Source organism: Prionailurus viverrinus, chromosome D2 (genome assembly GCF_022837055.1).
Source record: "Prionailurus viverrinus isolate Anna chromosome D2, UM_Priviv_1.0, whole genome shotgun sequence".
In the NCBI taxonomy this organism is placed as follows: domain Eukaryota; kingdom Metazoa; phylum Chordata; class Mammalia; order Carnivora; family Felidae; genus Prionailurus; species Prionailurus viverrinus.
The window spans coordinates 15,328,721-15,342,959 of NC_062571.1; the positions used below are offsets into that span (position 1 = coordinate 15,328,721).

Sequence of the window (14,239 nt, forward strand, 5' to 3'; positions counted from 1 at the left end):
AGCAAGTTTTCAATTTGGCAAAGACTGGAATATTGCCACTTGCCAACAGGAAAGAGCTACTCTGGGGAGTGACCCCTGAACCAGCCATCAGGAAAGAACGGGACTCAGAGCTTCAGTGGACGCTCAACGTGAGGAGGACCCAGCAGGTGGATGTAACTATGAATACATTCGTAGCTGACGGGTGGGAAGATGAGTTGTTGGAGTCTCATAGCCTCAGTTTTCTCTAGAAGTAAGGTTCCTGTCATTTGCCTAAAGGGATGGGGGAGAGACATCATAAAAATTCGTCTTTCCTAATTTTCATATACTTTCACAAAAGATGAGAACCCTGTTGTCGGCATGTAGAATATATAATAATATACCTAGATTTCATTAATTATATGTAAAAAAAAAAACACCTTAATTCCCTATGAAACAGCCCATTTTCAAATCTATACCGGAAAACACTGCACATTCACCATTAAGAATACCCGAAGTTAAATTCCTACCCAACATCCTTGCTGTTTTTTTAATTATTGAAGTAGAGTTGACATACAGTGTTACATTAGTTTCAGGTATGTGACACAGACAATGCCATATATTATGCTGCGCTCACCATGGGAAGTGTGGCTACCATCTGTCACCATACAAAGTTATTACAACATTACGGACTTATATTCCCTATGCTGTACTTTTCATCCCCATGACTTATCTGTTTTACAGCTGGAAGTTTGTACGTCTTCACCTATTTTGCCCGTGCCCCACCCACCTCCACTCTGTTTAGGTAGAGGTTTTTTCTCTGTATTTAAGAGTCTGTGTCTGTTTTTGTTCATTTGTTATGTCTTCTAGATTCTACGTATAAGTGAAATCGTATGGTATTTGTCTTTCTCTGACTTTTCTTGAGGTCCATCCATGTTGTTGCAAATGGCAAAATCTCATTCTTCTTTAGGGCTGAGCAACATTCCATCGCGCATATATACCTTTTAAATTGAAGTGTAACTAACATGCAGCGTTATACTAGTTTCGGGTGTACAATACCGTGATTCAGCAGTTGTTTACATTACTCAATGCTCATCATAAGTGTACTCTTAATCCCCATCACCTATCACCCATTCCCCCACCCACCTCCCCTATGGTAACCATCAGTTTGTTCTCTGCATTTAAGAGTCTCATTTTGGGGGGCACCTACGTGGCTTGGTCAGTTAAGCATCCGACTCTGGATTTTGGCCCGGGTCATGATCTCTTGGTTCGTGAGTTTGAGCCCCGAATCTGACTCTGCGCTGACAGCATGGAGCCTGCTTGGAATTCTCTCTCTCTGCCCCTCCCCTGCTTGTGGGCGTGCACACACACACACACACTCTCTCTCTCTCTCTCTCAAAATGAATAAACTAAAAAAAGAAGAGTCTAATTTTTTTGTTTCTTTGTTTTGTTTCTTAAATTCTACCTGTGAGTGAAGTCATGTGGTATTTGTCTTTCTTTGACTGACTTATTCTACTTAGTGTTAATACCCTCTAGCTCTATCCATGTTGTTGCAGATGGCAAGATCTCATTCTTTTTTTATGGCTGAGTAATATTCTGTTACACACACACACACACACACACACACACACACCCCACGTCTTCTTTATCCATTCATCAGTGGATGGACTCTTGAGCTGCTTCCATTTCTTGGCTACTGTAATTAATGCTGCAGTAAACACAGGGCTGCATATATCTTTTCAAATCAGTGTGTTCCTTTTCCTTGGGTCATTACCCAGTCTTCCTCCCTGTTTCATGTATCATTAACGTTTCTTCTTATTTTTATCTTGATGATTTCTCGTTGCGTCTCTCTTCTACTGATGAATCCCTGGGATATTTGTTCTTATTTCTTGTCCATGTCATGAGGTATTCCCACTGTGTCTGACCTCACCATTCTTTGTGAATCAGATTCCTGAATGCTGACCTCTTCTCATATTTTTAATCAAATGATAAGTATGAGTGCAACCTGTTCTTCATGAGTGGATTCTTGTGTAATCCAAATAATGTAACAACGACATGGCCCTCTTGTTTGTTTTGTTTTGTTTTGTTTTTTACTATAGGTTATTGAGGTGTAAGTTTGATAATATAAATAGTTGAGGAATGTGATTCCAGAAGTTCGATGGAGTCAGCTTTGCCCTTTGGGGGTTTGGCCTCTGAGACTCGGTGGAGAGACTGAGTCCCCGGCATGTCTGATTCATTTTCCTGGCTGTTTGGCTGGTGGATTGGGGACCGTCTCAGCCTCACAGTTAGTAGCAGAGAGACTCAGCAGGGAATGAGATGGACCTACCTGTGGGCCCTGGGCTGAACCAGGAGTGCTCTCCTCATGGAAGCAGGGGAGAGCTTGGCTCCATACTTCACTCCTGTGTCAGGGATGTGTGTTCTCCTCTCCGCCTGATGCTGTGGCCTAAGGGAGTTTGTGCTCTGACCACCGGACCAGCCAGCCACTCCTCCTCCTTCTCAGAAAGAAAAGTAGCCAGAGGGGGGTGACAGGCACTGCAAGTGTACATCCTACATGACCCCATCCCGAGGGGGAGTAGAGTCTTTCCCTACCCTGAGTGGCGGGAAAGAGGGGCAACCACTTCCCCGGCAGCTGACTCAGAGGGTGGGCAGGGCGCACAAGCCAAGGCTCAGAAAGATTGAGTTAACAGTTCACCGTCACGCACCAGTGGTTGGTAGAGTCTGAATGAAAACCCGGACTGGTCTGACTCAAAACCTTAGCCCTCGTGGGAAGAGACGTCACTCCCCGTGGTGCTCCTGTTGTCACAAGGGTTCTCAAGAATGTAACACATTCATAACGACGGGGCCTGGGGATCAGCTTTCTCTTATGTGTATGTATGTCCTGGGGATTTGATTGTTGATTTAAAGACTAAGAAGAAGGAGAAGAAAGCCCAGCCTTGGAAGTGTCCCCAGCTGAAGAGGAGATGGGCCCAGGAGATTGTTTTTCAACCCTTCATCCCTCACTGTCCACCCATACTTCCTCTGAGAGACCTTGATACAGGACCGCTTACTTCCTGGGTCCCAGGAATAATTCCATATGGAAAAATCACCTGACTTGAAGAATTGGGACCCTGGTCTATATTACCGTATGTTATTATTTATGAACTATGTAGAAACAAAGCTAAGGATTGCCTGGAAAGCAAATTGGTGTATCCTGTCTAGAATCTGGAGTTCTGAGTGAGCAGCTTTCAAATGAAAAGGGGGGACATTCCTTCTTATTACATGTACTTAAAGAAAAATAACTTGATCAGTTCTAAATGGTTTTTGTGTTTCTTTCAGATATTGCCCATCTAATGTGGTTTGAAAGACTCTATGTCTGGCTTCAGTGTTTTGAAAAATACATCCTGTACCCAGCAATAATTCTGAATGCCCTCACTATTGATGCATTTTCAATAAGCAATTACCGGAGACTCGGTACCCAGTAAGTGGATAACAGTTTATTCTCGTAATGATTTCGATCACAATGATTTCAAAATCGGGTGGATTTTCTCTAAACAGGCTACAGTAGTACAGCATCTACTAATTTACTGGCCGCGTAAAAGTAAGCCACGGTGGTCTTTTACTCAAACTCGCTGGAGGAACTTGATGGTTATTACAGAGTGGGCTGAAAATGAAGTTAGATCTGCTTGAAGTGATGTTGCAAATAAACGACAGTCGGTTTGAAAAAGCTCCTGCAAGAACTTAGTGAGCTTTAATGAGATGACGGAAGTGCAGTGTGGTTCCAGGGGTTCCTGAACCCCCTGGAAAGTTCTTACCATCATGCTCAAAGCTTTATGAACCGCCTCATGTCATTTCATTTAGCAAATACTCTATCGTTTTGTGCTTGAGGGAGGGGGGATTAATCACTGTCAGTGCTCTCTCTGCATTTATCGGGAGAAGCCTCACAATTAAAAAAAAACACGGAGCACAGCGTCATCATGCCGTCAAGATGCCCATGTTTTTGCAAAGCATTAACAACACACAGTTGGGTTATTAGTTTCATACGTAAAATTAACTCTGAATTTGCAAATGGAAATCCTTCTCGATAATCTGTGGATTTGCTGCTCTGACAGAAGGTTGAAGTGCCTGGTCAAGTAAGTTCGAGTAGGAGAATGAGAAAGACATCCTTTCCCAGATTTGCTTATTAAGTCATGTTGCTTAAACATTATGTGCCCAAGTCAATTCTTGTGCATAATCCCAAGCATATTAATTTAAACCTGCTCTTCCTTTTGGGGGGTGATGGGGACAAATTAATTAACATTTGCCAAAGATTGAGCAAGCTGAGATAAAAGACATTTGAACACTCTGTTGGACATTGAGTGGATTCATAGTCACACAAAGCAGACACTGAATGAAATGGTCGTATAACCTTCCTGTCTTTATCAGACTCTGCCTTCCTTCCAGTTCAGACCTGTCATGGCTAGGCCAGGCCAAGTCGTGCCCTTTGGTATTTAAAATCCCGGACTTCAGATCCAGGGATGAAAATCAGTCTCACTGGATAAAGAACACAGACAGTGAGACTGTAGTAGCCCTCTTGCCCAGTTTGGGGGGACCCAGTCCCAGAGATGACTCCTCATCCAGAACCTCAAGTGCTTTCTCTAGTGGTAGGTGTTTCTGGTATGGCACAATGTTGGCTAACCCTGCCGCCCTCCCAGAACAAGGCCGCATCTCGGTTTCTAGAACGAGGGCTTACAATCAGAACTAAAGTAGTAAAGAGGGTACCAGTGCTGCCCCCCCGGGGTAACGAGCTGAAGGACTTAAAGTTTGCTCGCTTTCCAACCTCAGGACTGGGACCTTAAGCTAAGCCTGCAGGTTGAGGCCCTCCAGTTCTGGCTGTTGGCAGAGGCTGGACACTAGGGTTGGGAATCAGGCAGAGTCAAAGAGTTTGGAGAGAGTCCAGTTTCAAGTAATAATACTCTCTACCCCCTATAATGTTTTTTCCAGACACTAATATCAGAAAGTAGCACCTTAGCTATGTCCCTCCAAATACTCTCAAATCCAAGATGACACCAACAGAACTATTCTACTTAGAACCAAAAGCTGACAATTCCTTCATATTCTTGAGGCATCCAAATGAAGCCTTGAAAGTAATTTTAGGGTGCCTGGGTGGCTCAGTCAGTTAAGTGTCCAACTCTTGGTTTTTGGGTCAGGTCATGATCTCACAGTTTTGTGAGTTCGAGCCCCGCATCGGGCTCTGTGCTGACAGCATGAAGCCTGCTCATTATTCTCTCTCTCTCTCTCTCTCTCTCTCTCTCTCTCTCTCTCTGCCCCTCCTCTGCCCACACTGTCTCTGTTTCTCTCAAAATAAATAAATAAGCTCAAAATTTTTTTAAATAACAATTTCAAGTACCCCATTAGACCAGCTGTTCTAAAATAGGACAGCAGGAGTCTGTATGTCAGTATCACCCAGAAACCTGTTTCTAACTATAGAATCCCCCAGCCTACCTGCACTGAGAACCACTGTACCTGATAGTTAGGCAGTGAACCCCTCAGCAACAGGCATGACTTCTTATTCGACTTTTAATACTACCCCCCCTAGTAAATGGTAGAAGGCTAGGTAGATGGGTGATCAAGCCGGGACTGGTAAATGGATGAATGGGTAAATTGTGATATCTTGTTAGGTATTTATATTTCCCAGCCTGATCTAAATGGATGCTTTGCAGCTGTTCCAGGCTGTGTTCACTGACTGCCACATAAGCCTTTATTAAACCTTCAGCTGAGCCTACAATAGTCTCTGAACTACTTTAACTGTGATCATTAGTCTTGCAATGTTATAAAGGCCATAAAATTCAGTCCTTAAGACCTCCCATAGTGTTAACCAGTCATCATTGATAAGCAAAAAATTAATGCTCTTCGTTTTAACCGTAGTCACAGAGAACACAAAGTTAAGAGTTGACCCTCACTTAGATTTGGCCTGAATAACCTCCAAAATCATCAGTCTCCTGTGAAAACCCAAATAAGAATACCCCTAACCTTAAGATGCCTTGTCATTGGGCACAGACATTCTTGTATCCTGGGCTGTTGTCAAAGGCAACTGGCCCCAAAGTCATGTCTTTATACTGTATTTTCATCAGGAAATAGAAGGAAAAGAAAGGTGGGTTCTGGAGCAGTGCGCAACTTTGCTGCAGGAACCCTGAGGGTTTTATGTTGAAGTTACATGAAAACATGCCCACTCAGCCCAAATCTGTAGGTAATCAAGGACTAGTTTTCCTCGGATGAGCCTTGAGCAAATCTCACTGGGTGCATCCTCAGGCAAAGTGAAAACAATTGTAGCCCTCGGTCTGAAGGCATACGAAATATCACATCAAGGCAAATGGAATTGCCAACGTTATTAGATCTTTTTGACAACAGAAATGACAGTGTTGCACCTGATAGGTGCAAAGACTTTAAAAGCGTTTTTCGAATGCCCTCATCCTGGGACAAGATAATAATAATGCTGAAAAGGGTCCAGAGCCCGGGGATCCCTCTAGGCTGAGGGAAATTGAGGCATAGCTCCAGTTTTCTGTATTTAGCCAGGGGGAGAAAACCTCTCTCTTTTAAGTGCAACCATTCACTGGAAAGTATTCCCATCTCTGCCTTTCTTTTGAGTTTGCAAGTAGGATTTTATTGCAGTGGGACGGTGCAGGAATCTGCCCAAAATGCGCAAAGCCTTCCTTCAGAAAGACAGACCCCTCCAGGAAGTGGCTGTGTGCTCTGTCAGGATATTCTTACTGTTATCATTAACTTCCCAAGCTTAAGGTAGTTAGATTATTCATTGTTGGCTTCAGCATCTGCTGGAATTGTTCATATAACACATGCTCCCTATACAGGTTAATGACCTGACTCCCCAGACAAGAGCATCCAGGAGCCCAGGCCTTGAAGCAAAGTCCTGGTTATCTCCTTGCTGGACTGCTTTGATGAGTTCCTTAACTAAAAAGGCCAATGCCATGGGGGGAAAAATGTCAATGGTATCATTTTCAGCAGGAAAAAAAAAGTGTGTGGGGTGGGAGGAGTCCAAAGAGCTTACATTTACCAGGGAGGTAAATATGCTGAAAAATATTAGAAATTAACATGTAAAGGCAAAAAGGTCTGTGATGAGATACCGGGGTTTTATTTCTTTTCCGAATTTAATATTAGCTACTATTATATCACTGCGTCAGTAAGATTCTTTCATAATAAAAAAGCATACACTGAGCGGACACAAAGAGGGACAGCATGCTGTTTCCTCACTTGCCAGCAAACTTTCTGCAGAACCTGTCGCTGCAGGAGTCCTTCAGATAAGCTCCAAGGGAGCTCTGTGTCCTTGCTGAGGGACAGGGGACCATGAAGATCATGTGGCAGGAAGGAGCTTCTTCTCAAGGCCAAGGGTCTGTGCTTGAGAGTCCTTTCGGACTGAGTTTCAATCCTCACTCCGCCCTGCCCCTCCCGTGAGATCTTAGACAAGGGACCCAAACTCTAAGACCCCGTTTTGCTCCTCTGACAAATGTGGATAATGACAGAGCCTCCCCCCACACCATCCTCCGCCCCTGTGTCCCCCTTCCCCACCAGTCTTGGCTTTTCATGCCTGTAAAGTGCACCGTGCACAGTAAATGCTCAAGAAACATTAGCTATTGTGACTCACCTGGTACTTCGCCGTCCTTGACCGCTTCCTTTCTTTCCTTTCCACCAGCTGGGACATTTTCCTGATGATCGTTGCCGGCATGAAGCTGCTAAGGACCTCCTTCTGTAACCCCGCTCATCAGTTTATTCACGTGAGCTTCACTGCGATCTTTTTCCATTTTGACTACAAAGATCTGTCAGAGAGTTTCTTACTGGATTTCTTCATGGTGTCCATTGTGTTCAGCAAGGCAAGTTAGTTCTCCATTTTGTTCATTTTCAAATTTAAAAGGGGCGTTTCTCACCATAGGTTTCAAGAGCTGTAAACATTTTCCTTTAAAGAAAATTGTGGAGTGAAATTAAATTGAATTACATATGCGTGTCACACTCCTGCCACCGCTTGAGGGACGTTTCCCCGTGGAATACAAATATGCCACGTAATTTGCCAAAAATCACTAATTACAATGAATTAGCCATTTACTGTTGCTTGAAATTTTGAAATTTTATGATCTTTGCGTCTGTTAGCAATCTCATTACAGAACTTCCCTAGACCTCAAAATGCTCTGAATTAAAGATTCGCAGCCAGACAGATTTTTTTTTTTTTTAAATTAGCTAGCATTTGAGGTAAAACTTGTGACCTGGTATCCAAGAACCAGGTCTCTTGGATTATTTTCATTCTTCTTGGCGTGTGTTAGGTCAAGATACACAGGCAATGAGAAATCCTAATCATAGTTCAGGCAAAATAGGGGGATGGAATTGGAGGTCGAACATGGCGGGGGGGGGGGGTGGATAAAATCCGCTGGATCCTCACCTGAGTGTATTCTGAGCACCTCGCAAAGCCAGGGTTTGTAAACAGAAATGAAAAGGAATTTGGAACAACTCCTGGTCAATAAACTGACCCTGTCACTTCACATCCGGCTTCCTCACGCGCTATCTTTTTTTTTCAACGTTTATTTATTTTTGGGACAGAGAGAGGCAGAGCATGAACGGGGGAGGGGCAGAGAGAGAGGGAGACACAGAATCGGAAACAGGCTCCAGGCTCCGAGCCATCAGCCCAGAGCCCGATGCGGGGCTCGAACTCACGCACCGCAAGATCGTGACCTGGCTGAAGTCGGACGCTTAACCGACTGTGCCACCCAGGCGCCCCCTCACGCGCTATCTTTAACACGGTGGCCGCCGGTGTCTGCCCTCAGCTTGACTTAACCAGCCCCTCCCCCGCTTTTGATAAATAATTTATTAATTTTAAGATCTTTTTTCCTGAACTTCATCTTTTACCTCTTTTTGAATCCGTTCTGTTAAATGTTTCTCTTTCTTACTTACCGTTTTCTTCTACCTTTCTCTTTGCTTATTTTAGGTAACAAAATTTCAAAACTCTCATATTGTCCTAACGATGCCCTGTGAGTAATGTCCTCACCCTATCAGACGTGCGCGTTTCCTCTTATAACTCAGGCTGAACTCCGATTTTTCAGCTGCCCGAGTCCCTTCTTGTGTCGTTTGTCACATGCTCTGTGCTATTATTACTTTTGCAGCCTACCTCTTATTCCAGAGCCCTGGTCTTGGTCCTTTTCCCGCAAACATTTCTTCTGTGTTTGAGTTCTGTTTGGTGTTGATAAAGTTATCCCAATTTTCTCGCGGTTCAAATCACAGGCTTCCATATTCTGTTTTCCTTCACTATGTATCAATTGCCTTTATTTCACATAATAAATGTAAAACTATATCCTATGATCTGTAAAGCATTTTAGAAGTTATTATAAATAACTTTACCACTTGCAGGGGGTAAGAGCTTATAATCAGATGCAAAATGTGTCAGGATGTATTGAATTCCCAGCTCTGGCATTGTTTCTGTTTTGACATGGTGTTATTTACATGCCTTTCTGACCCGCGGTTTCTGATAAAATTGAAAGTAAGGATAGCAGTCTCGCCCGGGCATTGAGAGGATTGAAAGAAGTCTTTAAGTAAGATGTGCTTCCCAAATGCAAGGCAGAATTTGTAGAGCCATTGTAAGTAGAAAAACAGAAGTTATGCGCTGTTTAGTGTGGGGAGGAGCGTGGCTGGTTTTCCACACTGAGCTCCACTTAAGAATCTCTCTGTAAAGTGAGACGCCCCAGGTGAACACAGGCATGACAGAGAGGAGTGAGGGTCTCACTGTAAAAGTCTTAAGGGCCTGGCTTCTAAGTGATTGTACATCCACAGCAGGAACAGTGATTTTCATTTCCTGGAGCACAGGCAGCCTTCCCCCACTGACACTTGGTGCCATCCTGTGCATCGTGAGCAGCGTGGGACAGGACACAGTCTGAAACTAACTCCGTGCAAACTTAGCGGCTGCAAGCATTTGACTTTCACTTGCCATAATCTTTTTGAAGTCAGAGTTCAAACACTAATAAAGTCAGACAGAACTATAGTAGCCGCATTCCTATTTTCTCTAATTGTGGGAACATTAGCACATGTAATTTCAATAGTTTGCTTTTAGGCTGGGGATAAGAACAAAAGCTAGAAAAATCAGCATACTCTATAGCGAGTCAGTCCTGAAACATCCCTAACTCCCTCTGATGCTTGCTCATGCTTGATCTTGAGAGAGCTGGGAAGAGTCCATTGTCTGGAATGAGAAACAAAATAAAAATAGGTCGTTAAAGAGACAGCATTGGAGATCTTCTGGGGGGGGCGGGGGGAGCCAGCAGAAATTAGTGACAGAAGACAGTGGTGGCGATGAGTGGGACCCACAGTTAATGTTTCCGGTAAATATCCTGCCTGTAATTCCCAACTGATGCTTTCTCTTCTTTCTCATCATTTAAATATACCTTTAAAAAAAATTGTGCCCCAAGGTCTGGAAGGTGGATGTTGGCTAGTCTCTGCAGCCTGCCAGACCTAGAGAAAAATGAAAAACAGGACATAATGAGTTCCAGAGTCCAGTGGGAAAGAATTAACACCGGCCAAGCATTGACAGGAGGGCGGGGCATTCACAGTTACGGCATCCTGGGCTCCTGGGGAATGGCCAGAGGGGGATATCCCATATCCCCTCTCGAGATGTGTGGTATTCCAAGCCTACACCCAGGTGGTGCATCACCTTTGAGATGTCAGGCCATCCTCCCCCGCTCCCGTGTATTCTCAGTCCCCTCTCTCTTTCAGTCCAGCCCCATCAGTCAGCGTTTCCTTTCAAGAATTAACTGCTGTAATTAATTTGTCGCATTTCTGGGGCATCTAGGTCCTTGGCGGGGCAGAAAGCATACTCCAAGTACGGGTACTCGGTTACGACAGGATCAAAGACAACAAAGCTGCTTTTGTGCTCTCTCACTGGTCTTGAAAAGGTTCCTAGAAACCACTCTGCCTTGACATTTCTAGTAATGCTTAGTTGTAAAAGTAGGACTTTACAGAATCCTGCCAGAGGATAATTCTGCCAGCATTTGCAGAATGCACTGACTACAAAATTCTACAGGCCATTGGTTCAGCATGGGAGGTAGCTCTCTTACCATCTAGCAAATTAACACTAACGGGTGAAGCTGCTTTTATATGAAGCTACATGAATAATCACACCGGGGCCATGAGTTGTGGCTCTGTTACAGGTGACTGCAACTGCCATTCAAATGATTTGGAACCAGAGTTTCTAAAGGACATTTCCCTTTTTGTTTTCTGTATGTAGGTAGAAAGTCTTGCATTAAAATGGAACCTCTTGTTTGGGAATGCATGCTTTTACGAAAGCATTTGTTCAGAAAACTTTGTTCAACAAAGTAATTGTTCACTTATTTAACATCCCTTAAGCATTATTAAGCATTGTACTAGGGCATAAAGATTACTAATGATACGAAAGGTAGACAGACGTCTTTATCTGGTACTTTCCATGGGTCAGGTGCTGTTTTCAGCACTTTATACATATTGATGTGCTCGGTCCTTTATGGTAAGATACTGTTCCTGGTACAGACGAGCAGAGGCACAGAATTTAAGTGAGTCGTCGAAACATCTCGTAGGTATAAAATGGTAGCGCAGGATTCTTCTCCGAGGCTGCGCTTTGTGACACGGCCTCCCCTGCTTGGGGACTCTGAAAAGAAGGCACAGAGGTAAGGAGATAATTACAGTAAATGTGATAAGGAAGGTGGCCATGACAGAGAATTTCGAGAGGGCACATAAAGCGTACCCAGTCCCACCCAGGAGAATCCGAAACAGTGATGCTCACCTTGAGCTTTGAAGAAGGGGGGAGTGAGTCAGGCAAGGAAGGCAGGGAAAAGTGAGCTGCATCAAGGGAACAGCATGTGCAAAGGCACAGAAGCAAGAGAGAGTTTGGCATGTTCCGGGATCCGCAAGACCCTTGGTAAGCGTGAACACATGGCGGGGACGAGTGGTGACGGATGAAGCAGCGGGTGTCCCAGGTCAGATGGCAAAAGGTCCGGCAGGCTATGTGTCAGGGTTTGGACTTCACTCCTACTTTGGCTGAAGGTTGTTAAGTGAGGAGTAGCAGGATCAGAATTGCATGTTAGAAACATCTCTTTGTGGGAGTGATAAAAGATGAGAAAGCATGGGTTTTGGAAATTGGGTAGGAGAGGATTGCAGTAATGCAGGCGACTCATAGTGACAGCTCGAACTGCAGTGGCAGAAGTGAGACAGAGAGAAGGGGACACGTTCCAGGAGGGTGTGGGAGGTGGACCTGGTAAATTTAGTGACCACTGGGATGCAGTGGACTTTGGGAGGAAGAGCCACCACTGCGAGCTCTCAGATCGCCACTCTAGTAACTAGTGCTGTCACTAACTAGATGAGCGGGGAAGATAATCTTGGTTCTAGATGTGCTGAATTGTATAATGAGAAGCGATGAGGACCCAAACTAATTAACCCTGGGAACGGGATTTTTTTTCCATTTAAATATTTTAATTTGCATAACGAATGCATAAATGCATGCTCATTGTAATAAAATTAGAAAACCAATGGAAAAATACAAAGCAAGTCTGTCTTATACAACATTCATCACTTCTTAACCCCCCCCCTCCCTAATGATGGTAAACATTTCAGAATAATTCCTTCCATTCTGTTTTCCTAAAAATTCACACACACACACACACAGATACACAGATTTAAAGAGGATCATTCTTTACACATTTTTTACTTTGTTACTTAAAAACATATCTCAGAGACTTCCATGACTATCCATCTAATGTGGCGTCTTCTGTTTGAGGCCTTCATAGTATTCCATAGCGCATATCATAATTTGACTAGCCATTCCCCTATGATAAACATTTAGTTTGTTTATAGATTTTTTCTGTAGTAGTTGGGACTAATTTGTTCACAGATTCCATAAATCTACATGAAACTGGCTTCATGACAAAAGGGAATCAAACTGTTCACATAACCAGTTGGGTGATCCAGAGGCTTAAATGATGGCCTTGAAATTCTGTTGTTGTTGTTATTTCTCCTTCTTGTCCTCATGCTGGCTGTCCATCTCTACTCTGCTGGCTTCATTCTTAGGTTGTGTCTATCCATGTGGTGTAACTATGGTCACCAACAGTTCTAGGTTCACAGCATTCTTATACCTAAAAATCCCAGAAAGAAGAGAAAGCATCTTTCCTAATGATTTCAGCCAAAGTCTTAGGGAAGAGTCTCATTGACTCCTTTGGTGTCATGTGTTCATTCATGAACCAGGGGCAGTGGCCAGAGGGATGTGAGTTCCCTAGTTAATGAAGCCTAGACTTCTTGCCCATACCTCCCTTGAATCCTAACCAAACTGTAGGGACTAGGAGCCAGGGACAGAAGAAAACGAGGCTAGACAAGAAGCGTCTGATGCTACTGCATTTGACTACACGAGATCAAAACTAACTGTTGGTGTTAGGAAACACACAAGTGTCTGTGAAACAGATTCCCACGATGGGAATTGCCGGGTCAATAGCATATACATAAAAGAATCTCAATAGAGAATCCTTCCAAAAGATTTACATTCCTTCCAACAGGGGTGACCAGAGTTCAAGAAATAGGTATGAGAAGTGACACTCTCGAAACAAGATCAAGTACGGCATATAATGGTAAGCAGGAAAGGAAACGGGACTTGTCAGGTTTATTGATCTTTTTCATAACTCTGGAATCTTCAGTAAGGTCATCTCGCAATTTCCTCTCTACTAGACGAGACTAACTCCTGTAATAACATCAACCCATAGGGCCTGGAGCGTTCTTTATGGCCCAACAATGTCCTGTCTTCAAGGAAATGAAGTCTGCTGTGATAAAGCTTTCAAATCCTCTGCAACTTTCTGTAGGAAATCTATCTGGATCACATACTAGCAGCCTGGTTGTCATTTAAAAGGATAGATGAGTAAGAAATGGTAAGAGAGAAAAAGAGAATGGTGATGAGTGGGAAGAATGATCACAGCGCAGTAGAAACTCTATACTCAACTAAATTATAGTGGGTGGTTGGTTGGTTCACTGAAAAACGTAAGCAGGAAATTATAATAAATGATACCTGCCTACCTTATAATTTGATTAAAGTACAAAACTTGTATATGAACTCTTATTGCCAGTCTTTTGAAGCCTTATCTTTGAGTAGGAATCTACAGAATGAGGACTATTTGCTCTTACTGCACGAACCATGCCCAGAATGTGTTTTCTAGGATGTTCAGTGCCCATTTCTGTTTCTTAAATTCTACTTGAAGTGAGAAGTGAAAGTTACCTCTGAACGTCTGAGAGCAGTTCACATTTCTTTGTTCCCAAATCTCCTCTCATTCAT

General features: G+C 43.5%; 1 protein-coding gene across 1 annotated transcript in view; it reads left to right on the forward strand.

The window, feature by feature from the left end:
- The window catches only part of LOC125147565 (pecanex-like protein 2), a 291,684-nt gene that overhangs the window by 158,310 nt on the left and 119,135 nt on the right, over positions 1-14,239 (forward strand). Inside the window, exons 21-22 of the mRNA XM_047824659.1 lie at positions 3,271-3,412; positions 7,619-7,796. Of these exons, the coding sequence (XP_047680615.1) occupies positions 3,271-3,412; positions 7,619-7,796 (320 nt within the window). The remainder of the gene's footprint in view (positions 1-3,270; positions 3,413-7,618; positions 7,797-14,239) is intronic.